Below are 26941 nucleotides of genomic sequence, written 5' to 3' on the forward strand. Positions count from 1 at the left end.
TGCATATTCTTCACTGTATAAATTATATATGGATTTCTTATTATAAGTTTACAAAATTGATTTAGTTAAGAGCAGTGAGAGATTTTTCTCTCTTTTGTCATTTGATCAACATGAATGACAGAGTGCAGGAATATAAGACTGCTGTCACTTTAAGAGGTGCCCAGATCCAACATACTGTTACACATGTTTTATCACCCACTCCTAGTCGGTAGCTACTTTCCATTTCAAAATATTTAATTAATCCAGGCTTCTCTGAACCTTGATGTTGCGGCTGTATATCAATGCCGTTTTCTTGTTTTCTCAGTGAATAGGCAGGAAAGATAGCAATTAATGTGTTATATAAAAGACATCATTCTAATCATAGTCATCTCCAGAGAGAAATCCGCATCAATCTCTTCAAAAGCTCTTGCAGAGCGGGAAATGCTCCAGAATGAAATTGTGTTGACTCCAGTGAGAGGGGAGCTTGGGAGCTGACGAGAAGGATTCAGGGTAAATTATGTAGCAGCGATTATTTCCATCTTCAGCCCATGTTAGGTTGAACAAAAGCTGGGGAACTTCAGTTTAAATATCTGAACTGTTCTAAGGATTATCTAAGGATTTGTAGGAAACGTCTCCTTAGTGGAAAATTGGCTATATGCCGAGTCTGCACCTTTATGAAATAGAATGCTATTAGAAAGAAAGTGTCTCTTGGAGCTGGTGCTTTATTTAGGAATATGGTTACCAGTTAATATCCCAGAATGTGCTATGTACCTCTCCAGGTGTCAGTAATTGAAGAGTGCATATGAGTTCATTTTGGTTTAATGGCGGCACTTGAGCTGCATCAGCTCCATAAGGCTTGATGATGATCATGGTCTTTAGCATGATTTCAGAATGAGCCAAAGAGCATTTTCAGCTTCAGTGGAAGTAAGGACATCTGAGAGTTTATTCAAAGTAGTTTACTACTTTATTATATATCAATAAAAAATTTCAGTCAATTACATTTTAAATTTGTGTATTTTCTTCATTGTATTTTAGGTTTGTCTTTGGCTGTGAAAGGAGATGACAGTACTTTCTCTGAGAACCAGGTTTCTTTTGAAAGATCATAATTGAGTTCATTTGTGACATTTGTACTCGAGGCTGATAGGTCTGAGAGACTGAGGGACTGTTGTCCTTATCACTGAAGGTGATTGTAAATCTCTCCCTCTCTCTCTTTCACTCATCGTCTCTCTCTCACCGTGTGAAGTGTGAAATACATCTCTGTGAGAGAGATAAAGCTCTTGTATTAACGCTCTTTGCTGAACTGGAGGGTATTTACCATACAACCTATATATCACTGGGCAGATGCATCAAACCTCAGAGGAAGGTGGGAGCGAGAGAAAGTGGGCCTGAATAATTCCTTCGCTCCCTTGCTCTTTTTCTATCATGATTAATTAAGGTGAGCTGAGCCTGACCAGCTCATTTATTGATTGGCTTTAATGCCAGATCCCAAGGGATCATCGCTAAGCCGAGAGGAGGCTCAGTTCTCCATCTTTTTTCTCTCTCCTTCTCATTTTATCGGTCATCTTGATTTTATTTTACTCTGTTTAGTTTATGTATATGTTTTTACTTGTTGTGAGATAAAAGGTTCATGTATTTCTTCTATGTGTGATTATAGCTACTGATGTTACATTTTGGAAAGTGTTTCTGGCAGCACAGTGTTCAAATATGAAATCACTCACTCTATATATCATTTATTTAATATATATAAATAAATAATTTTTTATTTATTTAAAATGTGTATATATTTTATCTTTTTTATATATATATTTGTATGATTAAATTTAAATTTTCTGTGTTTTATACTGAGAGGGATTGTTCAATCAAAATAAATTTTATGTTGTTCCAAACCCGTAAACACTTTGTTCATTTTCAGAACACAAATTAAGATATTTTTGATGATATCAATAACAATAAAAGCTTTCTGACCCTACACAGACAGTAATGCGACACATTCAAGGCCCAGAAACATACAGTAGTAAGGCAGTAAGCTACGACAATACTTTTTGTGTGTGAAAAAAAACAACAACTTTGGTAATACTTCAGAATAGTTAACACTTGTTAAATATTGACTACAAAATTTTTTCTCAATAAATTCTTAATTTGCTGCTTATTAATAGTTAGTAAGTTAGTTGTTAGGTTTAGGTATTGGGTAAGATTAGGGATGTAGAATAAGGTCAAGTAGAATAAGGCATTACTATATTCTTAATTAGCACTAATACATGGCTAATAATTTAGTAATATGCATGCTGATAATCAACTAATAGGTGTTACCTATTCTAAAGTGTTAACAAACCTTTTGATTCATTATTTTGGTTAACTCAAAAAGTTCTTGTAGATTCATAACATTACAGTTGAACCACTGATGTCAAATGGACTATTTTAACAATATCCTTACTACCTTTCTGGGCTTTGAATGTGTCAGTTTTGTTGATGGATGGTCAGAGAGCTCTCGGATTTCATCAAAAACATCCTAATTTGAGATCGACAAGTGGGTGAGTATTTAATGATAGAATTTTCATTTTGGGGTAAGTTGGTAATAGTGCAGATAGTCCAAAAACGAATACCTAAATCTTGGTTTCTTCTAAGAAACTTTGACTTTATCCATCTAACCAAGTAAGTCATATTCAAAGAGCGACAGCCCGTTCTGATGACTTGAAACATCAGACGATGCTATCTGGGGACAAACAGAGAGTGAAATGTTTCTTTCTCTCTCTATTTTGCTAGATGACATCCACAGCTGTGCCCAGAGCAGCGTTTATGCAGTGTGTGCGTTGGTGTGCTTGGAGTCTGTTTTCGGATCCTGAGGGCCCTGGAGAGAACGTGTGCCTCCACTTGCAGGGCGGTGCTCTCCCCAACCCTTGGGGTGTCATGGTCTATTCTGCAAGCACACAGCAGGTAATGATTGAACACATACAAACACACACTGGAATAATAGTAAAATCACACGATGTGCCACTCCCATGCAGGCAGTTTTAGAGTCCTTATGCAATGCCTCTAATCAGAAGGTTGCAATTAAATTAATGGTGGCAGACTAATTATGTAATTATATGTTAAGAGCATAGTGCGAAAAGAAATCTGATTCTGTTGTGGCATTTATGGCACTGATTTAAGAAAGAAGACAAAATAAGAGCAGTTGGATTTTTTTATCACTCATAGGGACCACATGTGTGGAAACTCATGAAAGTCTTACAATAGGTCAGCAGTCTCTTTTTTTTTTTTCACAAAACATTTTTAGTTGTTTATTTTGCATATTTATTGTAGAATAAACATTTGTTTTAGTATATCAAGTTTGGGGTCAGTCAGCTTTTTTTTTCTATTTTAATGTATTTTAAAGGTAAATAATCCCTTTACTGGTAAAGCCAGGTATTTACTTGTATTTTTAATAGTCAAGAAACATTTTAAAAGTATTATTATTAGTGTTGGAAACAGTTACGCTGCTTAATATTTTTGTGGAATCTGTGATACTTTTTTCAGAATTCTTTGATAGATAGAAATTTCAAAAACTGTAATTATTTAAAATATATATTTTTTTGTGATTATTATGAATTTGAATGTTTCTTTTGATCAGTTCAATGAATCATTGCTGAATAAAGTGGCTCCAAACTTTTGTGGAGTAGTGCATATATGTGTTTATTGTAGATCTGTTGAAGTCATTGGCATCTGCATGCCAAACGTCCTCTTGCAGTATTTCTTCAGCGTCACGCAGATTGTTTTGTGTCAGTTATGAGCTAAATGGGAAGTCAAACCCTGTAAAGGTGTGACAAAATGTGCACTGCAAAGCTGTTAATAAAGGAAAAACATTGTAGAAAATAAAGGGGGGAGGGTCCAACAGATTTAGCTATTATGAAAAAGAATACAAAGTTGCAATCATTGAATCAGACATCTTAAAGGGATAATTCACCCAAAAATATGTCTTTTTTGTCATCATTTACTTACCCTCATCTCATTCCAAGCATGTATAAGTTTATTTCTTATAATGAACACAAAAGAAGATATTTTGAAGAATGCTGATTTGGTCCCTACTGACTTCCAGAGTATTTCTTTTCCTACTATGGACAACCCTCTACATTGCGAGTAAATCACTCGCATATGCAACTAAATCTTCACTATGGCGACTAAATGATGTATAATATTAGCCAATGGCTAATCAATTTTCTGATTTTACTCGCCAGTGTGTGAGTTTGAGGCTAAGTATAAGTTTAGCACAGATATATTAATTTGCCGAACACTCTCTGACTGAGCACTTCAGAGTTTCACTCTCCATCAAGCGATCTGTGCTGTTTTTTCAGTTCATCTCAATGGATGCACATCATACCTGTGTTTGTGTATTTGGTGTACCTTAAACTCTAGTGTGAATGCGCATGACTCGCATTACTTTCTCTTACATGCCGAAGTGAGAAAGAGAGAGCGAGTCTTACATATCATGCAGAGTTGATGTTATATGTAAACAATGTTCTTTTTTGTATGTTCAAAATAACAGAGGTCCTTTTTTTTTCTTTTTCTTTTTTTTTACAGAAACACTGCCAAACAAAGCACCAACCATCAGTCCTAAATTCTGTTAAAATTTTGGTGCATTCATACATAATTATGAATTATAATTACTAAAGTTTATAATTACTAAAGTATAATTACTAAAGTATAATTACTTGATCATCCATATATCATATTATAACGCTTGACTGACTGATGTTAAGTATGTACTTTCAGGTATTTAAAAAGCTGTGCCGTTTTAAAAACATATACAGTATATATATATCAGTCTGGCGAGTAAACTAAAAAATGTACTAGCCAATGGTGATTCAATTACCAAGGTGTCCGTAGAGGGTTGTATGGAAGTCAAAATGTTTGGCTCTTCAAAATATCTTTTTATGTTCAACATAACAAAGAAACTTATACAGGCTTGGAATGATAGAAGGGTGAGTAAATGATGACAAAATGTTTGTTGTAAAGTTTGCACATCCTTTTTGTTTTTATTCTCAATCTTACCTGGGCATTTAAAACTCTTTTGTTATTGTACATTGCCTATTAATTATACTAATTAGATAAAGGCACTTTATGTCAAAAAGTTGCAGAAAACAGAGATGTACTAGCCCCCTACAACTAGATTTTAATGTGTGGCTCATTTTGACAGTCACGTTATTGGTCTAATCAGTCCTGAATGACATTATTACATGATGTTCTTCATTAGCTGACAATAAACCAGACATCCTCTTTTTACAAGGTCTCGAACATTTCCTAGTCGAAGGCCATTTTAACAGGAACAGCTCAACAAAGTGTCCAAGTTGTCCTCTAACTGCTAGAACCATCATTACTCTTTCATTAGCCTGCTATCCGTCTCTTCTATTGCACTGATGTCATATTAAAGTCGATTAACATGATTAGGAAATTGTGGGCTGCAGTTCCCGTGGCTCTTTCACCATGGCAACTTTCCCAGGCCGTAGTTACACTAAATGCTTCATCAGTGGTGATGAATAAGTTTGGATTGAATGTGTGGGGATTTCACACTCTGGAGGTCACAACACCTGCTTGTTTGGGTTTGTGTGGAAGTGTAAAGACCAATTACGTTGAGCTGAAAGGTTTCGTTTATGTCATATAGTAGCATAGGGGTTATTTGAAGGTCAAGTGTGTGATTTCTGTTCATCTGCTATTGGTCAGATAAACGTAATCCTGTCCCCAAACATACTACATTGGTTAAGCCAGTTTTTCTATGATAGGGAGCAATTTTGTGAAACCGTTTGGGAAAATCAATCTCCAGATGACTTATTTAGAACTGGTACAGAAGAAAGTATTTAAATATCGAAAAATGACACACTTTGACTTTAATTAGGGTTGAAAAAGAAATCGAAACGTGGGAAGTAGACAAGACTAGGTTGAGCATTTGAGAGAAATAACACAAAGTACTCAACATCTGGTAAACATGCATGAATACACTCCCTTGAAAGAAAGTTTTGCAATTTTCTCACAGACTAATTCGGGGAAATGTGTCATCAAGTTCAAGTTTTCATCTAGTGTGGAAGGAGCTTCTTGCAGCACGGCATTGAATGTGAGCCACCGGGAAACATCGCCACCTAAGAAGTTACTTTCAGCACCCCAAGGTGAGTCAGGGTTTATTGTTGTTTTTCTGCTTGGATGTGAGACCTTTCATTTGCACCTTGTGCAGATTTACAAGGCTGTGATGCTCCATCCAGAGATTTAATCAAAAATTCGACACAGAAATTAAACACCACTCTCAGTAGAAGGTCTTTCTTCGGTGCTGCTACATATCCAGCCAATTGTCTTGCATTAGTCATTGAAAAATAGGTTTTACAAGAATATGCTTAATCTTTTTATTGACTATTGTATAGGAACTCAGAAGCAAAGACCAGGAGACTGTGCTGTCTCTTCAGCAGGATTCTTTATTGAGTCATCAATGTCTGACTAGAGATCTGTATGTTGTGCTTAGAGACAAAGCACCTGGGAGATGAACTTTGCTTAACAGAATTATTAATCTGATATCATCATCTTTATCTCAGATACGAAATACATTGTAATTCCCTTTAGTTTATTCATTTGATGTTATGTGAGGACAGATTTTAAACAGATTCTTAAATTTGTAGTTCCAGTGTGTAAATAGGCATCTGAAGTTCTGTTTTGTTCAGTTTTGTTGGTTGAGTTGTTGTCAAACTGTCCTTTGGAGTACCATACCTGTGCGTCTCATGATGTACAAAACTATTTGTTTGCTGTCTTTATTAAAAAGTGAAAGTGAAAAGTGAAGTGAAGTGAAATGACATACAGCCAAGTATGTCAGTACTCAGAATTCGTGCTCTGCATTTAACCCATCCAAAGTGCACACACACACACAGCAGTGAACACAGACCCGGAGCAGTTAACCTCTAAGACAGGAGGTTAACAATAGGAAGATCTCCCAAAGGTTTGTTAGATTCTTCGTCAGCTAGAAAGTATTACTTCCATTCAACATGGATGCATTAAATTGATCAATCCAATCCAATCCAATCCAATCCACTTTATTTATATAGCACAATTTAAACAAACAGCAAGGTTACCAAAGTGCTTTACACTTTTTAGAGATAAAAATCTAACACAAAAACACACAACATAAATAAAATAGCATCAACAGTAACAGCGACAAAGAAGACCACAACAGCTCTTATGGTTAGTCAAAAGCCAGGGAATAAAAATGTGTTTTATGCAGTGGTAAATCATTCCACAATTTGGGAGCAACTGCTGAAAAAGTGACAGTAAATGTATTTTTTATAAAGTTAGAAAAAGTTTCTATAAAAAATAACAGATTTTTACATTCTATTCACAAAATATATATTTTTTGTTTATCATGGTTTCTACAAAAATATGTATTTTCAACAGTAGTAATAATAAGATCATGTGAGTAATGACTGCTGAAAAAGCCATCCCAAGAATCAATTACATTCAAAAATATATTAAAAAAGGAAATAGTTATTTTTTTTAATTGATAATTAGAATGAAAGATGTGCGTGGAAATTTCTGTGAGTGATTTACTGACAATGCATAATTACCACTAATTTCACAAGCGCAAACGTTAATAAATCTTGTTGCGTGATTCATTTGAAATCTCCCCTCCCATTCATTTTGCATCTGAAAGGGAAGCTCCTACAAATGTATATTCAGTAAGATCAGACGCAAAAATAACTGTCCATTTTCATCGTAGTAAATCCTGACTGTACTATTTTAAAACCAAAAGATTGTTTGCACCGGCCCAAACTGTTAGCATTAATAGACTTATTTGAAATATATACAGTTAGGTCCATATATATATATTTGGACACTGACACAATTTTCATAATTTTTGCTCTTTATGCCACCAGAACATAATTAAAAATAAACAGTTCAAATAAAATTTAAGTGCAGGCTTTAATTCAGCTTTAATTAGCTTTAATTTAAGGGGCTGAACAAAAATATAACATAAAATGCTTAGGAATTACAACCATTTTTATACACAGTCCTCTCATTTTCAGGGGCTCAAATGTAATTAAATATATTTATATTAATAAAATAAATATATTAATACAGTTTTCATTTTTTATATTTTGTTGAGAATCCTTTGTAGAGAGTCTAGAACTCACGGACATCACCAGAGATTGGGTTTCTTAATTTGTGATGCTTTGCCATCACACTGCTCCACCCTGTTTCACAGATGCTGTCATATGCTTTGGATCATCATCGTTTCCAAGCCTTCTCCATATTTTTTTTCAATTTCTCAATATCTCAATTTCAGCAGTCCAAAGAATGCTTTGCCAAAAAACAACTAAAAAGCCAGATCACTTCTGGAAAAGTCTAATCTGGCCTTGGTTGCACCTTGTGGTGAACCCTCTGTATTAGCTGGAGAGTTTTCTTTATTTAGCTGGATGTTAAGAAAGGGTTTTTATAGACCATGGAGAGGATCCTCCGATCATCCACCACTGTTGTCCTCTGTGGACGTCCAGGTCTTTTTATGTTGCTGAGCTGACAAGTGCGTTCTTTTTTTCTCATACCATGCTGTTGATTTTGCCACTCCTAATGTTCCTGCTATCTCTCTGATGGGATTTATTTTTTTATTTTTATTTTTTGAAGTCAAAAAATTGTCTGTTTCACTTGCATGGATTGGAGAGATCCTTTTATATAACGGTAACTTGAATATGTTTTGATTAGTTAAAAGAATAAAAAAATGTGCCTGTGTCCAAATATATTTGAACATATCTGTATATATTTTTATATATAATATAAATATATTTAAGCATATTTGAATAAATCTTATTCAGTCTTTTTGTATTTGCCTGTGAAAGTATTATGTCCTGTTTCTATGTTGTGTGAATAATTTATTTGACATTTTTGGATCTGACACTCAATAGTTCGAGAAAGAATTGTCATGCCCAAATGCATCACCCTTAATATGTTGGGGGGAAATAATTACAAAATTAATGAGTACTAATGACTTTTCCGTCACAATCTCTGCCTTCCAATTAAAAGGGAGTTTTTGCATATCTCGCATGTCACAGTTTCGGATAGAGATCAGCTGCTGGTGGGTGAGTTGTTTGGAGGTTGGGGGTCTGACCCAAAAGCATGACTTCTGTAGTGCTGTGTGGGTGAAATGTGATCTGGTCAATTTGAATATCCCAGGTTTTGCCAAGTCATCTAGTACGGGGCAGAATGAAAGACGACAGTAGCATATGCTTGCTGTCTTCTTCTTTCACTCTTGCTTCTTTTAACTCCTCCTCACTTGAGCTGTACCTTCTTGGGCAAAGAGGGATGAAGCTTCTGGCCTGAGGGCCAGGCACTCGGCCAAGTCTATAATTTCTCTCTCTCTCGCACTCTTTTCTAAGACATGGACTCCCAGCATGCATGAATCTTCAAACACCTTACCATTTTTATATCTCTACTTGTGACTCTGAGATTTAGTTATTAATATTGACAGATAACCTACAGCTAGTGCCATTGGTTGAGTCACAGTTGGTTGGTCAGGATGTAATGTTTTGACACTATTCAGGGGGCTTATTCATAGTTGTCTTAAGAATTTAAATATAAAATGAATAGGCTTGGATTTAAATGCTTAAAAACAAATCTTCTAATATTTCGTGAACAACCTTGTAAACTTCTCCCATCTCTTCACAGCAAAAATGTGCATTGTTTTGATGCCTGAGAGCAAGAGAAGAGTGCAAAGCACAGGCAGTGATGATCAGAATGTGTTCATTTCTCTCTTTGATGTTGGTTGTTCTATCTACTACTGTTGAGTACTGATCAAACGCAAGTAGATCGCCTGTGATTTTTGCCCTTTAGCCAGTCGTGGACAGTATTTACCAATGGATGATTCATAATGAATGTGTAGTTGTGAGAACATCCATGCATATTCATGCGAGCGGTTTTCGTAGTGCACATGTCAGCAGTTCGATTAGCCCGTGTGAATCAGCGCCGATGTGGCAACCTGTCCGTCCGAATTATGCAGAAAGTCAATCAAGAGTTGATTGGTTCTGTCTCCAGAGATCTCGTTTTATGAGACTAAATACTTTCGAAGTAGCTGCCAATCAAACTGTATATATGTGTCTATTAGATGTTTTCTAATGCATCGTTTGATGTGATTTTGGCTTTCTGAGTGTAATGAGTTGTCAGAAAGAGAGCAAGATGTGAGGTAATTGGTCATCACTTGTCTTTCTCTCCATTGTTCTGTCATATCAGGATTAATGGGAAGAAATATACTGCATTTTGGAGTTTCTCCAAAAACCTCCCAAAATTTGATTAAAAAGGTGTGACTGAAAGTTAGACATGAGGGAATAAGAGGGCGCGAAGAAAGTAGAGGAAGTGTAAATGAGAGGGAGGGTGTAAGACAGTCAGAAGGTGAGTGAGAAACAGAGCGAGAAAGTGTGTTGGAAGGGGTGATGAGTTCACACATGTAGCAGAAACAGATTGAGCATCAGACGGAGGTATTACTGAGAGAAATGTTGTCACCCAACAGTGTGGTCACCTTCACTCAGCAAGGAAACACCACAACATGCAGACACATCTCTGGATGTCCTCTTTGACAGTTCCAGCAATCATGTAGAGAGGATGTTATTTTAGTGTCTCGTTTCATTTCGGAATATTTAGGCATTTTATAGCTTGTTTAAGTATCCATACTAGTGTCTTGGCGATATTTACATGTTATTTTTCAATAGATACCTTACTAGATTTTTTTTTTTTAAACAAAGTTATACTTTTCAGAAAGGGTGCCTTCAACGGATCAAAAGTGACCCTGATAAAGCTAGACATTTATAAAACTACATTATATTTTTATTTCAAGCAAATTCTGTTCTTTGAAACTTTTTAATCATCAAAAAATCCTGAAACAAAATTATCACCGTTTCTACTAAATTATTCATCAGCAGAACCATTTTCAAAAGTGATAGTAAGAAATGTTTCTTAAGCACATAATCAGCATATGAGAATTATTTCTGAAGGATCATGTGACACTGAAGACTGCAGTAATGGCTTGTGAAAATTCAACTTTGCCATCAATAGAATCAATTACATTTTAAAATATGTGGAAAATTATTTGGTTATTATAAATTATTTAAAAAGAAATATATATTTTTTGCTAAATTACCGTATAGTTTATTATTATTATTATTATTATTATTATTATTATTATTTAATAAATGTTGCCTTGGTGAGCATAAAGAATTCACACACCATGTGCACTATATTGCACTATATCAGTTTTTTTTCTTTTCATTTCATAGAAGCAGCTTTTTAATGTGTTTTTTTGCGCTTAAAAAGAAATGCATTCTCTGGGTCAAGCAGGTTAATTAGAGTCTCTTGTCACATCCATCTGATTATCAGACAGGTTAATCGTTAATGTTCCCTTCACAAACTCAGAAAAATCACCAGGCAGGTTTGATATCTGTTGTTCCAGACAGGGAGGTGAAAATCCAGCTGACAAAGCACACCGGGGTGGCTGAGAGGATGTTCTCCTTAAATAAAAATCCATCCAGAACATTTACTCAGTCAGGCTTTTGGGAAGTCACAATAGCCTGAAGCGCAAACCCCCTCAGACCCGTTAACCAGGTGTTTTACACTTAATGGATGGACACATCAAGGGTCTGACATTCAATACAAAGCCAGAACATTAGAGAGCTACCCCTTGTAGCTCCTATATTGAAGCAGATATGGGCTTTTTTTGGTTTTGGCTTTACTCTTAATTTTAAAGAATTTATCAATGTACACTTATTTGTTCGCCCATGTCCCATAAGCACAGATGGTTTAGCAAATTCTGTTGAGTTACATCACTTCTATTGGTGTCAAATCCCAAGCGCCCAATTTCAGACTCTCACAGGATTTCACACTTGTCAGGCGCTTATCTTATAAAAATCAGTTTCCGAAAACAAGAGTGAGTCATAAAAAGTGTCTGGTTTAACATAAGGCAGCTTATGGCCTTCTCAACCAAGCATCTGGTAATTGTATTTGATGAGGTTTAGATCAGATAAAGGAGCACAAATGCACAGCGTTCGTTACAAATGAGAATCTGTCATTCAGTTTCCTCATACTTTGGCCCGGTTTATACCCACTGTTAACATCCGTCTCGGGTGATTCGATCACAGGTGGTCAGAAGAGATGATTAGCAATTACATCTGGAAGTAATGTGTGTCTTTTGTGAACAGCAATGATGTATTAAATTGATCAGTAATGATATTGACAGTAAACATATGTATAGAAAATGTAGACAGGCCAATGAAGTTATACGTGATACACAATTACTTACATATTATTATCCATTACTGATTGATAATTACATTACAAAAATTGTAGTTATGACGTAGTCCATTAAATTTCACATTTTAGGATACATAATCAGACTACTTTTAGATTATTTTTGACCTATCTTGTTTATCACATTGGTTGATAATCTTGTACCATATTGATATAAAAATACAAAGATTAAAGAACATGCATTTCATTCATTGTTATTAATAACATGAAGTGCATTAAACATTATTTTACATCAAGATTTCCTAAACTGTGGTTTATGAAGGACCTGTTCTTTGAGTTTAATAAAAGAGTTAATTATTAAATAAACCATGAAATGTTAAATAAAATAAGTCATTATGACATCAACATAAAACCCTTACTTAAAAAATTAAATATTTTATTTGTTTACTCAAATGTCATTTAACGTTATTGTCAAATGTATTTATGTATTTTAAAATCTCAGGGTTACTTTAAGTAAATATATCAGCTGAAAGAGGATTAGATGATAAATTGAATTGTGAATTCATACATTTGTGCATTTTAATGTGTTTGAAAAACAAAATCCTTCTAAAGACACAGAAATACATGATTAACCTGCAGAGTGATCGTTCAAATAAATATGAATGTGTTCATCAGCAGTTGATGCAATATTGAAAAACTTTTTAAACCTGAAATGATTTTTGTAACTTAATAAATGGTCAGATGCCACCTGACTTATAACTGGTCTTTGTGTACTTATAACTGGTCTTACGAGTATTTAAAAATATAATTTAAAGCTGCAGTCCGTAAATTTTGCCTCCTTGTTGCCATTTCTGTTTAAAAACCTGCATTTGTAGCTTTTTGCGGAATTATCTTCCTTGCACGGCTCCAGATCTGAGGAGTATGTGTGGCAGCCAGTCACCGCACCAGTTTGGATATTTACTGTACTCTGCAATCACAGATTCTAGCCTACGTTTTGGAATATGTGACCCAAATAAGAATTTTCACTGGATATTGTCAGCTGAACAAGAAAGTAACAAGTATGCCATACTGACCAACTGAGAAAAAAAAATAAACCTAATAAAAAATTGCGCTACAAATGGTGATTTAATTGTTTATTCATTTATTAAATTATTATTATTGCTATACTTTATTCTCAAATTGTTAATGTTAACAACATCAGCATTACGTGACTATGTGAATATAGTGTGTATAAGCGAGTAGATTTCAATTTCTGTACAATCTAATCTCTAATTGTAAATCCACTCGGATTGAAATTCAAATTAAGAGATTATTTTTACCCAAAAAGCCATTTATGCTCCCCCTTCGAACTGGTTGTCTTTAAAATACAAATCTTTTGTAATCCCAGGCTATATGTAATCAGAAGCACATTTAAAACTGGAATATAATTACATTTCATTCACATGTGTTTCAGAAACACAAAATCCTTTCTAGATTACAATCCGCCATCATAATGATACATTTAATTATTCTAGTTGCTGTGAGAAAATGCTATAAACGATCCGCCACCTGCGGGATCCTCACATGCGATAGCCTAGTAGCTGGGACAACTTTTTTATGTTTATAGACGTGATGTAATGATGCAGCGGCATGCTATAATTTCCCCTGAAAACCTACCCGGATCTCTCAAATTAGAAAACATTATCATAATCTAACCCTTGTGAATCGGGCTAAAGAAAGGCGATAGTCTTGAACACTGGCTGGTTATGTACTTGCTCAAATATTGATTTTGGATCATTTTTAATTTAAACTGCAGCTTTAATCAAATAACAAATACTTAATTTTTGAATCTGATTATGTAATCCAGATTACATATAATCCGTTACTACCTGGCTCTGGTAACATACAGTAAAACTACATGAAGTGGTCATATGAATTTTAAATTAAATCTACAGTTATACTTATATTTACATTTAGTCATTTAGCAGACACTTTTATCAAATGATCAGATTGCACAATTCTTTCGATACCTTTTAAAGGTTGATGTTAATTCTGGGTATAAAACAGGTATAAAACAAGTCAGTCAGTCAGTCTTAAGCCCTATTTGGATGGTAATTGTTTCTCAGGGGGACATAAGTTATTTTCACAAATTTACAGGGGGTAGTTGGTGATTTTAATGCCATCTGGATTCAGGATCATCATTTTTCTCTCACCACCCCCATATAAATTCCCGGCCGAATCACGTACTGTTTTTTTTGACAAACACCAAGGTTATGTGGTAATTTAATTGCCATTCGAATCCACATCTCTGAGTTTACGAGAAGAAATTGATTCATAATTCAGTGTTTAAATCCTTTTTGAGCACTCCCGAACACGTCTGGGAGGTGAAAGAGAAGAAAAGCACATAAACATTCGAAATGGGTCTTTATTATGGCAGCAGCAGCAATACAATTTTAAAATGTGTATTATTAAACAGACCCCCCTTTGCCTTCAGAACTGACTTATTATTCGTGGCATAGATTCAACAAGGTGTCGGAAACATTCCTCAAAGATTTTGGTCCATGTTGACATGATAGCATCACGCAGTTGTTGCAGATTTGTCAGCTGCACATACATGATATGAATCTTCCGTTCCACCACATCCCAAAGCTGCTTTATTGGATTGAGATCTGGCAACTGTGGAGGCCATTTGAGTAAAGTTAACTCATTGTTATGTTCAAGAGACCAGTCTGAGATGATTTGAGCTTTGTGACATGGTGCATTATCCTGCTGGAAGTAGCCATCAGAAGATGGGTACACTGTAGTCATAAAGAGATAGACATGGTCAGCACCAATACTCATGTAGGCTGTGGCGTTTAAACAGTGCTTAAGTGGTACTAAGGGGCCCAAAGTGTGCCAAGAAAATATCCCCCATACCATTACACCACCACCCCCAGCCTAAACCGTTGAGACATGGCAGAATGGATCCATGCTTTCATGTTCTTTACTCCAAATTCTGATCCTACCATCTGAACGTTGCAGCAGAAATTGAGATTCATCAGACCAGGCAACGTTTTTCTGATCTTCTATTGTCCAATTTTGGTGAGTCTGTGCAAATTGTAGCCTCCGTTTTCCTGTTCTTAGCTGACAGGAGCGGCACCCGGTGTGGTCTTCTAATGCTGTAGCCCATCTGCTTCAGGGTTCGATGTGTTGTGCGTTCAGAGATGGTATTCTGCATACCTTGGTTGTAACAAGTGATTATTTGAATTACTGTTGCCTTTCTACCAGTCTGCCCATTCTCCTCTGACCTCCGACATCAACAAGGCATTTTCGTCCACACAACTTGCCACTCACTGGATATTTTCTCTATCTCGGACCATTCTCTGCAAACTCTAGAGATGGTTGTGCGTGCAAATCACAGTAATATCAGCAGTTTTTGAAATACTCAGACCACCCCGTCTGGCACCAACAACTATTCCACGTTCAAAGTCACTTAAATCCCCTTTCTTTCCCATTCTGATGCTCAGTTTGAACTTCAGCAAGTCATCTTCACCACATCTAGATGCCTTAATGCTTTGAGTTTCTGCCATGTGATTAGCTGATTAGCAATTTGTGTTACCAAGCAATTGATCCGGTGTACCTAATAAAATGGCCAGTGTATACATATCGCGAATAATTATATACAACTATAGCGCATCTGTTTTCCTATTTTTAAACAGGAGATATAAATTATAAAATAACAAATAGGATATTATAAAATGTATATATTATAAAATATGTTTGGAATACTAAGAATACATTTTACATAATAATAAGTATTTTAAAATGCATTCTACCCAATAGTAAGAATAAATTGGTAAATAAAATTAATTTTTTTACAGCAGACAATTATGTGACTGCTACGTGAGCAGCGTGTTCCCAGGTTGTAGGATCACAGAACTCGCTCCTACACTGTGAATAAATCGCCATCCTAATCCATGAGTTTTATCACTGAGTTGGTATGTAAATTTATTTCTACAGATGTTCATATGAGAAACAATTACCATCCGAATCGGGCTTTAGAGTTAAATCACGAAACTTTGCTGTTCCACAAATGGGATTTTGGATATCTAAATTCGCATGGACCAATCACTGAATAGATTTCCTGATTTCCACAAGCCCCTTCTGGCAACTCCTAACCGATTGAGAGTCCTCTCGAACTGTCTTTAAAAAATGGGAGAGTAAGAGACTCTTAGCCTTAAGAAATTTGATAACTTGGTTTTGTACGTAAGTTTGGAAGTAGGAGTAAATTTAATGAATTCTCATCAATTGCGACTAAAATAGCACTTTGAGAAGCTTGATAAATACGGGGCCAGGTCTGTGTGTGAGGTCATTCTTAGTGGCGTATAGAGCTGACCTCATTATCTGATCGAGGGAATGATGTTCTGTTCACTGTGACTCTAACCTCATCTCTCGCTCAGCCAAAGCCTTTTCTACTGCTGCCAGGCTTATGTGACAAATGTGATTCATGCGGTGGGTCATTCAGGCTGTCTTTACACCATGAATGCAAATGAGTGTCGGCCAGATAGCCTAAGGACCTGTAACAAATGCCACCCTGATCCTTAGCATTCCTCAGAGTCCACATTTCGGTGGCGTAATGCTGTGTAAATGTGGATTGTAAAAAAGTGTGTCATTTGCATGGTTTTAAATTTTGATTTTTAACCATGAAACGTGTAAAAATCCATAGTTATTGTCATTGGTATTATTTAGCATCCCATCTCAACCTATGACATGATTTAACACAATTAGAAACACTTTCGAAATACTTCAGTTTTTGCAGATGTAAACAATTGAGGAGGAAATTAGTGTTTAAAGTGCTCTAATTTATATTTTATTTATTTGAATTTTAGACGAACGCATCTTGGAGCCGATGGCTTCGACGCAGCAGTCTCCACGCGGCCCAGCGGTAAGTCACTCGAAATCATCACACGCTAAAATTCTTGCTCTCTCCCAGGGAGCAGTTTGTTTCTTTGTCACTAGAATGGCAGCGGTTTTAGAACAAACTCTGCTGTGTCCTCTCTTTGATGCTGTAACATGTCTGAGTATCTGCGCTGGACAGAATCAGAGCAGATCTGCTGACCCGAGCACACGGGCGCCGGTTTCTGTGAGTTACGGCAGCATTGCACCATGAAAGCTTGAGAAGTCTTATGGAGGGTTTGCAAACTGAAGGAAAAGGTATTGAAGGCAAGGATGGAGAATGTACCACTATTCTTCAGATAGCACACTGCATTCAGTTTCGCTTCCCAGTTCCCACAGCGACTCAAGAGGCTCACAACCTCTGTTCAGCTGCTGATCCATGAGGTGTACAGATACACCAAGCCAACTATCAGATCAACATTTCTGGTCTGTTCATTAAAGCAGGGATGTTCAGTCCTGCTCCTGGAGGGCCTAAGTCCTCCAGATTTCGGTTTCAGCCTGCTAAAAGGATTGGAGTTAAACTGAGCAGGACTGAACACACCTGATTTTAATGTATAGGTTCTGATTTGATTTGTGAAATTCACAGATACACGCTAACAAATGTTTTAAACTCTAAAATAACCTGCATTATGCAAAGTGTAATTAAATTCAAAACAAATATCTCCACTTGCCAAGATTGCCCCAATTCAAATTCCATGTGTGTGCAAAAAAAGTGTTTTAAGCTGAGATCTAAAAATCTCCACTTAATGGGACTGACTGAATATTAAGTTAAAATTGAGATAAAACAAGTTATCCGATAGACAAACACATTGTACACATGGAGTTAGGTCTTTATTTGCGCTTTAATGGCTGGATAAACTACCTCCATTTTTAGATGGCGTATTGCAAGTTCCCCTGTCAGTAAAAAACGATTTTGTTGGCTCACAAACACAAATGTGTTGAATCCAAATTGCTCAGACTTTCTCTCCCTTCGGTGAAGCCTGATTTAACACTTCAGCAAAACAAAAGAAAACAAAGCAGATGCTGTCATACCTTAAGGACCCTTTAAAATATCCATTGACGCTTCCAAGGCTCCACAGCGTGGAAGCATGGATCCTGGTCCACATCGATTGTGGCACTAATTTAGAGGGGTGCCAATTTGGAAAGGTTGATTCAAGTGTTTGTTTTTTGTTTTTTTTAGCGACCCTGCTCCCTGTGTTTGTTCTATAAAGCCTGAGTCCCTCACTTGGTCTGAAAAGCCTGTCAAGGCAATGGCGCATCTCTTTGCTTTTGATTGATGGGATGCTCTGTCTCGTTCTCAAATTCTCTCTCTCTTTCACTCACACATGAAATCAGAGTGGCATGCACAGACTGGTTTAATCATTCTACATCTTGCGAAGTATGCCTTGTTGTCTAATATCAACCACAGGGTGGGTTTCATAAATGTTTCACACACATTTAATGTGTGTGTTTGATTGTAAGTGAATATATCACAACTGTTCCATAATCCGGTAAGCTTTCTTCTGCAGGTGTCAATTTAACAGGTCATTGTAAGGCATCATACTGTATGTACTGTAAAAATTCTATGGCAGTGTCACATGTATCCTTCATGGACGAGGAAATAGCATTGCGACAAACACAATTAAAATATGTAATGGAAATCCCGGTTGGTGAACAGTGCTGTTTTAATTATAAGCAGACTTATAGACTTATAATCTATCTATCTGTCTGTCCGTCCATCCGTCCGTCCTGTATGAATCACTCTGTATTAGAAATGTTCTGAAATCCCTATGGGGATATAAATGTAAAAAATAGTGGAACCAGTAAAATGTTCAGCTAGCACATTTGTATATGATGAGGTGTACAGTACCTTGTTGCATTTCTGACTTAAGGTGCTTTAATGCACAGGTTCTGAATAATGCCGCCAGCCATCTTCACATCCCATGCACTTTATTTCAGAGTTTGTGAGTCAAAATGCTTTGGATGCATGCACTCCCCTTCTATTTATAGTTAATGCTTTAAAAAAAAAAGAGCCTTTGTCTCTCTCTCTTTCTGCCACCGCTATGCCTCCGTTATTGATTGTATGTTTTTTAGTATGCATGAAAGTGAGTGTATGTCAAACAAGAGCTGGCTTTGTGAATATCGACTTGCATGATTTCTATTCCAACCTTGTGCCTTTTTTGTTGGCACTGTGTCTGTCAGTAATTTTGCCGTCATGTGGATCTGTCTTACTTTCCTCTCCCTCGGTTTTCTTGCTTCTCTTTTCATAGTGATAGGTGTAATAACTCATTGTAGTGAGAGTCATTTGTTTTTGTGTCTGCTGTCTGACGAGGATCACAAATATTGTTGGCATTCATCAGGGCAGCACAATACTGATATCAGCACAATGTAAATCAGGGATTCCCAGCTAATAGTATATTTGTTTTATATATATATATATATATATATATATATATATATATATATATATATATATATATATATATATATATATATATATATATATATTAGAGGTGGACATAGATTAATTTTTTTTAATCTAGATTAATCTCACTGTGATCTTGAAATTAATCTAGATGAATCTAGATTAAAATGGCTCATTCGAATTCTGCCCACGGCATTCAGAATATGTGTGTAACCCAAATAAAATTGACAAACAGTAAGTCTTTGAGAAGGGGTTTATCAAGCTAGGTGGTGCATTAGAAAAGGGGCTCATCTCCTGTTTTCAAAATGCATCACAAAGTGCTTGAAAAAGCTGTAAACTAATTCCACATTGCACAAGGTGCAAACAACCTTACGCCTGTTTCACACATACTCCGTCCGCAGTGTGTATGCGTTGCATATTTTTTTTACGCACCCATGTTAACGGATTCCAGTTGCGTTCCAGGAGCATTTTGCGTCTGCAGCAGTGCAGCGATCGTTTACGTACCGAGTAGCGGACTGCAAACACGTCCTTTGTGAAAGCACATCGAGTCCGTGCTGTACCTCATACGTAACGCACTCGGACTGCATATGCACTGCAGACAGAGTATGTGTGAAACAGGTGTGAGCAGGGCTCTAGCTGGGGTCAGCGGGGCCCCGGTGAAGATTGTACCAGTGGACCCTGTTTGAAATTGTTTAATTTGTATGTTCGCTTATTTTTATTTATTTGTGCTATTTACACAATGTTTAAGTTTTTTTCAAGTTTGTAGGTGTCAAGGTACAAAAACCAAATAATTAAATGTAAAATAGCACTGGATAGTCTTCAATGTAAAAATTAAATATACAATCAAACCTACATTTATTCAGACACTTTCAACATTTCTCACATTGTTACAGTTTTGCTATATATATATATATATATATATATATATATATATATATATATATATATATATATATATATATATATAAAAAAATATCTCTGGTGTCTGAATAATTTTTGGTTTGACTGTTAAAACTACAAAGTTATTCAGTCAAGAGCAGTGAGTGATTTTCATTTTCATTTTCTTGGATTAACATTACAGCAGCCAGTAGCTAAATTAGGCGCGGTCACTTTAAGAGACGATGAACGCATCCAATATAATACACATCCCATTTTTTTCCTCAAATGTTTACTTTCACTTAAGAAATAACTGAAAGTTTTTTCCAGCATAATTTCCAAGGTGGATATTTTGACATATTTTGTATGTATTTGTCGGCACAAGAGCAAAAATAAGAAAATTCGATGTTCAAGTGTTTTGAGACACCTTTCTCTGCGTGAGCCCTGAACTCCAGAACACCGCGCGTACTGAATTGGGCTCTTTCACATCTTTTTGTTTGTTCAAACTGCGATTTGTATTTGTTCATTCAGGTGCAGGAGGGACTTCAAGGAGAACTTTGAGGAAGAGAGCTCGGTTCAGTGTCGCTGTCCGTGATACGCGGCTCTCGGTCTCTCTCGTGCGCGAGTAACCAGCTACTCTGTTCAGTTTTTCTGCTTGTGTTTGGATGCTTTAATGTTTAAATCGACAAGCGGTAAGGCTTAAAAACATGTGAAATAGATAATATTTCGTGACAATGCGCAGCAGTGGCCCGTCAACTGTCCTGAGCATCTTTTTAGGCTGGCCTCAGCCAGTCGGTTTTATAAAATATCAAGGTAAAGGTCATCATAGCTTGCTTAGTATAGACCCAGATCTCAACCCAACTTTGAGAATAGATTAACGGCAATATTTTTTTTTATCGCCCGATAAGAGTCTCACGTTAACGCAGCACGTTAACTCCGATAACGGCCCACCACTAATATATATATAAAACAAAGTTTCAAGTGGTTCACAAACCCTCGGTTGGAAAGCCGTGGTCTAAATCTCTGATATGCGGTCAGTTGATCAGACAGTTCTGGGCAGTGTGAGTTTCGGGGCTCATTGTAGTCATGCGTTTAAGCATTATTGGGGTCAGTGAGTCATAAATTCATGCTGTATTGGGGTCAGTAGAGAAATGCTTTTAGGGTCTACTGGCTGCCAGTGATTTAGGAGGCAGTTGAGTCATGAGTTTAACATCACTGACCCCATCACAGTCTTCCAGTCCTGTGCTACACAGATCACATCACACAGCCTGTGAATCCATCAGCCTTTCTTAAGGTCAGAGAGGTGCTTTACATCAGCAACTGATGCATGCTAAAGTCTGTACAAATCTCTGACCATTAGCACTGGAGGGAGTCTTTCAAACTGTAATTTTCGACTAAATCTGATTAAAAGCAGCGCAGTTACATCACCACAGCCTTAATGTCTTCATTTAGATAAGTTTCAGAGTGCTTTTTATGATTATGGTATGATATGTTATTGCTTGCTGTAATACAGGGATGCAAATTTATGACCTTTGTCTGAGTTTAGATCCCTTATAACTTATAATCTCCCAAATTTGTAATGAGAATCGTTTGTAATAATAAATGCTAAAATAATAATGGTTTAAATGATTTGAAAGTAAATTTATGATTATTTTGATGTATTGTTTAATCTTATAACAGCAACAATGACAACATTATTATTATTGACAACTTTTTTTTTACATTTTTGATACCATTTACAAAATAATAAAATAAATTATATATATATATATATATATATAATGCTGGAAATTTAAAGGGCATTTTTGTCCAAAGACAAAAACTCAGCAGCTGAGATGAGTAATATCAGACTCTGAAAGAGGCAGAAATCGATGACTGCGTCAGAAGTTCAGAAAGTGTATTGGTGTTGATGTATAATGCTACTTTTGTCAACAATAGAGACTCAAATTATGAGCATGAGGCAAACAGGAACAGCGAAAGGCTCAAAGTAAAGAAAGAGAAATTAGGTCTCGTATGAAAATATGTGCGTAGCAGCACCCAAAGCTGGATCTGTCACATTTATACCTAAACAGGTTTCTAATTTCATCCTGCTGTTGTGTTGGCTGGATGTTGGCTTTATGTAGATGCCAGCTGCGGGGGATTGCCACACCGTCAGATGCTTCTGCCCGTTGTTTTGTAGGATAAATATGTATTAATTTTTCTTCTTTCTTTTTTATCCTTTCTCTGGTTCTGTTGTTCAGCTGTCTCTCTCTCAGCTGGTTGCGACTTCACGCTACCCAACCATGAGCCACACGGTGGGGTCTCCATGGCAACAACAGCTCCCCTCTCTGCTTTCTCCCTCCCCGATGGCATCGGCCCACCAGCTGTCACATGTCGTAAGTTTTCCACCCACATACGCACACACAAACATACTCAACAGGAACACACAAATGTATATATGCTCTTTTAAAACAAAGCACAGAGATACATTCATGCAAAGGAATAAAACGCCTACACTCAAAACATAATATAGCATAGAAAAAAAACACAGCACTTGGATTCCCTGATTATAAAGACACCTGTACACCACAAAACCCACACCTAACCTGTTGAGAGCAGCATTAAGGAATTTCACACTAAAATGAGTTTTTAACATGTATTGACGTGAACTACAATTGTTCAATACCATTTTGCAGACTTTAAACTTTGTATCAAACTGCAGAACTAAGAACACCATTAACTGTCCCATCGTTTTGACAAAATTAGCTGCACTATTATAATGTTTCATGCTTGCATAAGATCTACTGTAAGTGCCAGTTTGGGTTTTTCCTTACCGCAAAAACTGGAGAGAACTTTAAAACTTGATCTGGTTCAGTGAGTCTATGCCACTAAATTGGAAAATCATGCAAATGAGATTTAAGGTGACTGCAGCTCCACACTCACAATATATCCATCAGTGGTCCAGCAGATTTGTTCACTTGAGCTCTGAAGTACATTTTAATGATTCATGATTCACATGATCATCAACATTTTATGTACCGCAAGGCTTTTTCCACTGTCAGGCTTTACGTTTTCCTGACGGTACGCAAGAGTTGGCATCTACATGATACTGCTTTTGTAGGTAAACAATGGAGCGAGGGCTTTATGGAGGAGGATCACAGTATAGAAAGAAAAAAGTTCCCAGAGTAGCTAAGAAAAGAAAATTTGTTCAGATAATATTCTATTATTTAAGTTAAAATAATAGTTCACCCAAAAATTAACATTTGCTGAAAATGCATTTACCCCTGGCCCATGGCCATCCAAGATCTAGATACATTTGTTTCTTCATCAGAACTGATTTGGAGAAATGTCAGAATAAGAGTCCAAACTGCAGATAAAACATCAGAATGATCCACAAGTAATCCATGTGACTCCAGTCTATCAGTTAATGTCTAGTGAAGTGAAAAGCTGTGTGTTTGTAATAAACGAATGTATAATTAAGGCATTTTAACTTAAAACTGTCTCTTCTGTCCAGAATCCATAATAGCACTTTCTCTATTGAAAAAGTCTGTCCTCTGTTACCCTATCACATTAAAATCCATTGACATGTTTGTTTAAAGCTATATTGAACTGTTTTCTCTAGCAATTGGTGCATGGCCTGTGCATATTTCTCTTCTGATTCAGACACGATGTCTTTTCTCACTGGAGAAAGCAATATTATGAATACAGGACTCTTAGCTGAAAGCAATAGTTTGACGTTAAAAATGTCTTAATGGTGGATTTGTTTATTACAAACAAAGCTCTTACTGGAGTCATGTGGATTCCTTGTGGATTATTGTGATGTTTGAACTCTAAATTCTGACGGCACCCGTTCACTGCAGTGAATTTGTTGATGAACAATTATGCCATACTGAATTTGAAGAAACAAATTTACCTTTAATTAGTGTAATGTCCCTTGTTGTGTAAAAAACATTGTGTATTATACTATAAAACCATCAGTGCATTATTACAGTTTTTCCACAGCAACATCAGCAAGCCATGCTGAGAAAACTGAGCTGGAACGGTTTATAATGGTAATGGGCTTTTGTTGTTTTAATGTAAATACAGTGTAGATACAGTCTGTATAGAGTGGGAACATGTCATACATTTTCACAAAGCTATCCAAAGGTTTTATGTTAATCGTGTGTGGGAGCATATATGTTTATGCTGTTGCCTTTAGTCATGCGGTGCATTTGACTATATGATGTACTGTATGATGTCTGTAAATAAACATACAACTTGCTTTGTTACCGCCTCCACAGTTGTTTAAGGCTGTTTGTGCCATACATGGGCTGTTCTGCTGAGATTAAGGAGAATATCTCTGCTATGCTCAACTTCCTGCATGTCATTTCTGGGTGATTCTGGAATGGTGTTAAATTATTCCCTGTGCATTTGTTTTCTCTGTGTATTAATCTCCCATTCCTATTTTAAAGTTAGAATTTCAAATTCTATTTGGATTTGGTTTCAGCTAACTTAAAAAGATCAGTCAGTATGGACAAAGCTTTGCGAACATCTTGAGCTGTACCATTTTTAAAACACAAATGCAGAATGTTGGAATTCACTTGCAATTTGGCTGAAGTGTTACAATTGCATTTTTAAGTATACTGCATAGCATTTGTATGTGTGTATAGTGTGCATGATTGAATGTGATTTTGAATGCATATACCAGCATGCCACATGTACATACATATAATGAGGATTACTACCACCCAAGCAATTCATTAAAAGTGGGCAGTAACAGTGTGATACAAAGAGCTAAAGTTTGCCAGAAAAGTACAAGCTAATAGATAAATATAATATATAGTACAGTACTCTAAGTCTGTTATGCTCATCAATGCTGCATTTATTTTATCAAAGTTTTTTAACAGTAGTACTGTTAGTGAAACTTGCTTTATTAATTCATACATTCATTCAATCCTTTTAAAAAAGGTTTTTGTACGGATGTAGCCTTACTTGGCTTGAAGTATTTTGTTTTATTTGTCTGTTTGTTTTGTTCTTTTAAGAGTAGGTTTATCTAATAAGATATTTCTAATATACCACATTATTAGACCACTGAGGAAAAATGCAAATAATTCCAAATAATAGCACAACAATTTTGTTCTAGGTCAAGAAAAAACTATTTAAAAGTTAAAAGCAACAAATATACAATTCTATTTGTGGTAAGTTAGTTGTCTCAGACTAAACTGTTTGATCTCACTAAGCTTCAAAACTTAAAGAAAAGAGTGTGTCTTCAAAAGAAACTAGTTTGGTTTCCAGGCAAAAAAAGAAAAGAGCACCTTGATTCCTAGAAACTGTGTAAAGCCAGCCAGTCAGATTCAAGCTCGCCTGATTGAGAAAATACTTTCCAATTTTTTAGCAATATAAACCTGACGGTCAGTGGCCTGTGGGTGTGCTGTCTGAAGCTAGGTAATGAGTATAGAAAATGCTGCAGTTGCTTTTTGATCAAGTCCTTGGAAGAGTCGTGTCTTCAGGCGTTTCATAAAGAACTTGTAGAGCATTTGGTTGTGCAGTGTCTGTTGGCAGTGGTATGTTATTTTTTTGTGAAAGTAATAATGAACTTTCCTTACTGATTCTGATCTGTTGACCTCTCTGTTGTCTTAACAATCTCATCTGCTTCCTAAACATCTGTTATTACCCTCAAACATGGATATTTTTTGCACATTTTAGGAGGTTCTTTTTAGATTTGCTGATTAAATATTCTCAGTATTTTGCAGTCCTCACAGAGAGAGATAATCATACACTGAAGATTTATGAGCCAGAACTTCATCGGAGCCTCTGGCTTTTTTGTATTGCAGGATCTGCTGCTGAACTTCAGTCCAAAATGATTCTTGAATTTGTCTGTTTTCCTCTCTTTCTGCCTATGTGTGTTGATTTAAATTGAATCAGGAGCGTCCAGTTGCCGGCAGCATAGCTCATCTGGAGCTGAGTGTGCAGGAGAGAGAGGGAAACAGAAATGAGGAAGAGGATGAGATGCAGGAGCTGACCTTCACTCCAGTGCACGCCCCTGTCATCACCCTCGGAACACACACTGCTGGGTGAGAACCATACAGACACACTTACAAATAATTCACTTATTCAGTGGCCATATTCTTCACTTTTGTAGTAGTTTCTATTTTCTAAGAAGTCTTCTACTTATGTTCCTGGCACCAAACCAGCCATAGATAGATAGATAGATAGATAGATAGATAGATAGATAGATAGATAGATAGATTGATAGATAGATAGATAGATAGATAGATAGATAGATAGATAGATAGATAGATAGATTGATTGATTGATTGATTGATTAGAGCAGATAACATTTTCTGATACATAACAAGTGAAAATCAATGCACGGCATAAATTATAAATGAATTATTATTAATTATTTGGCAAAATATTACCGAAAGTGGTTTTCTTCCTTTATATTATACATGACTTAAGCATGCTCTGGCCCAGAAAGTTTAGTGCAAGTGTGAGTGCAGGCCAGCGGGGAAGTGGGAAGGGGGGGTAATCGCGTTCGGGATCAGTTCAAGGCAACCGTAACTTGTGTGAGTACAC

General features: G+C 36.2%; 1 protein-coding gene across 1 annotated transcript in view; it reads left to right on the forward strand.

The window, feature by feature from the left end:
* The first annotated feature begins 2746 nt into the window (after positions 1-2746).
* LOC113107208 (nephronophthisis 4) overlaps positions 2747-26941 on the forward strand; it is a 64551-nt gene continuing 40356 nt past the window's right edge. Inside the window, exons 1-5 of the mRNA XM_026269553.1 lie at positions 2747-2913; positions 5984-6113; positions 17058-17113; positions 22645-22779; positions 26288-26436. Of these exons, the coding sequence (XP_026125338.1) occupies positions 2776-2913; positions 5984-6113; positions 17058-17113; positions 22645-22779; positions 26288-26436 (608 nt within the window). The 5' untranslated portion in view covers positions 2747-2775. The remainder of the gene's footprint in view (positions 2914-5983; positions 6114-17057; positions 17114-22644; positions 22780-26287; positions 26437-26941) is intronic.

Source organism: Carassius auratus, chromosome 8 (genome assembly GCF_003368295.1).
Source record: "Carassius auratus strain Wakin chromosome 8, ASM336829v1, whole genome shotgun sequence".
NCBI classification, from domain to species: Eukaryota; Metazoa; Chordata; class Actinopteri; order Cypriniformes; family Cyprinidae; genus Carassius; species Carassius auratus.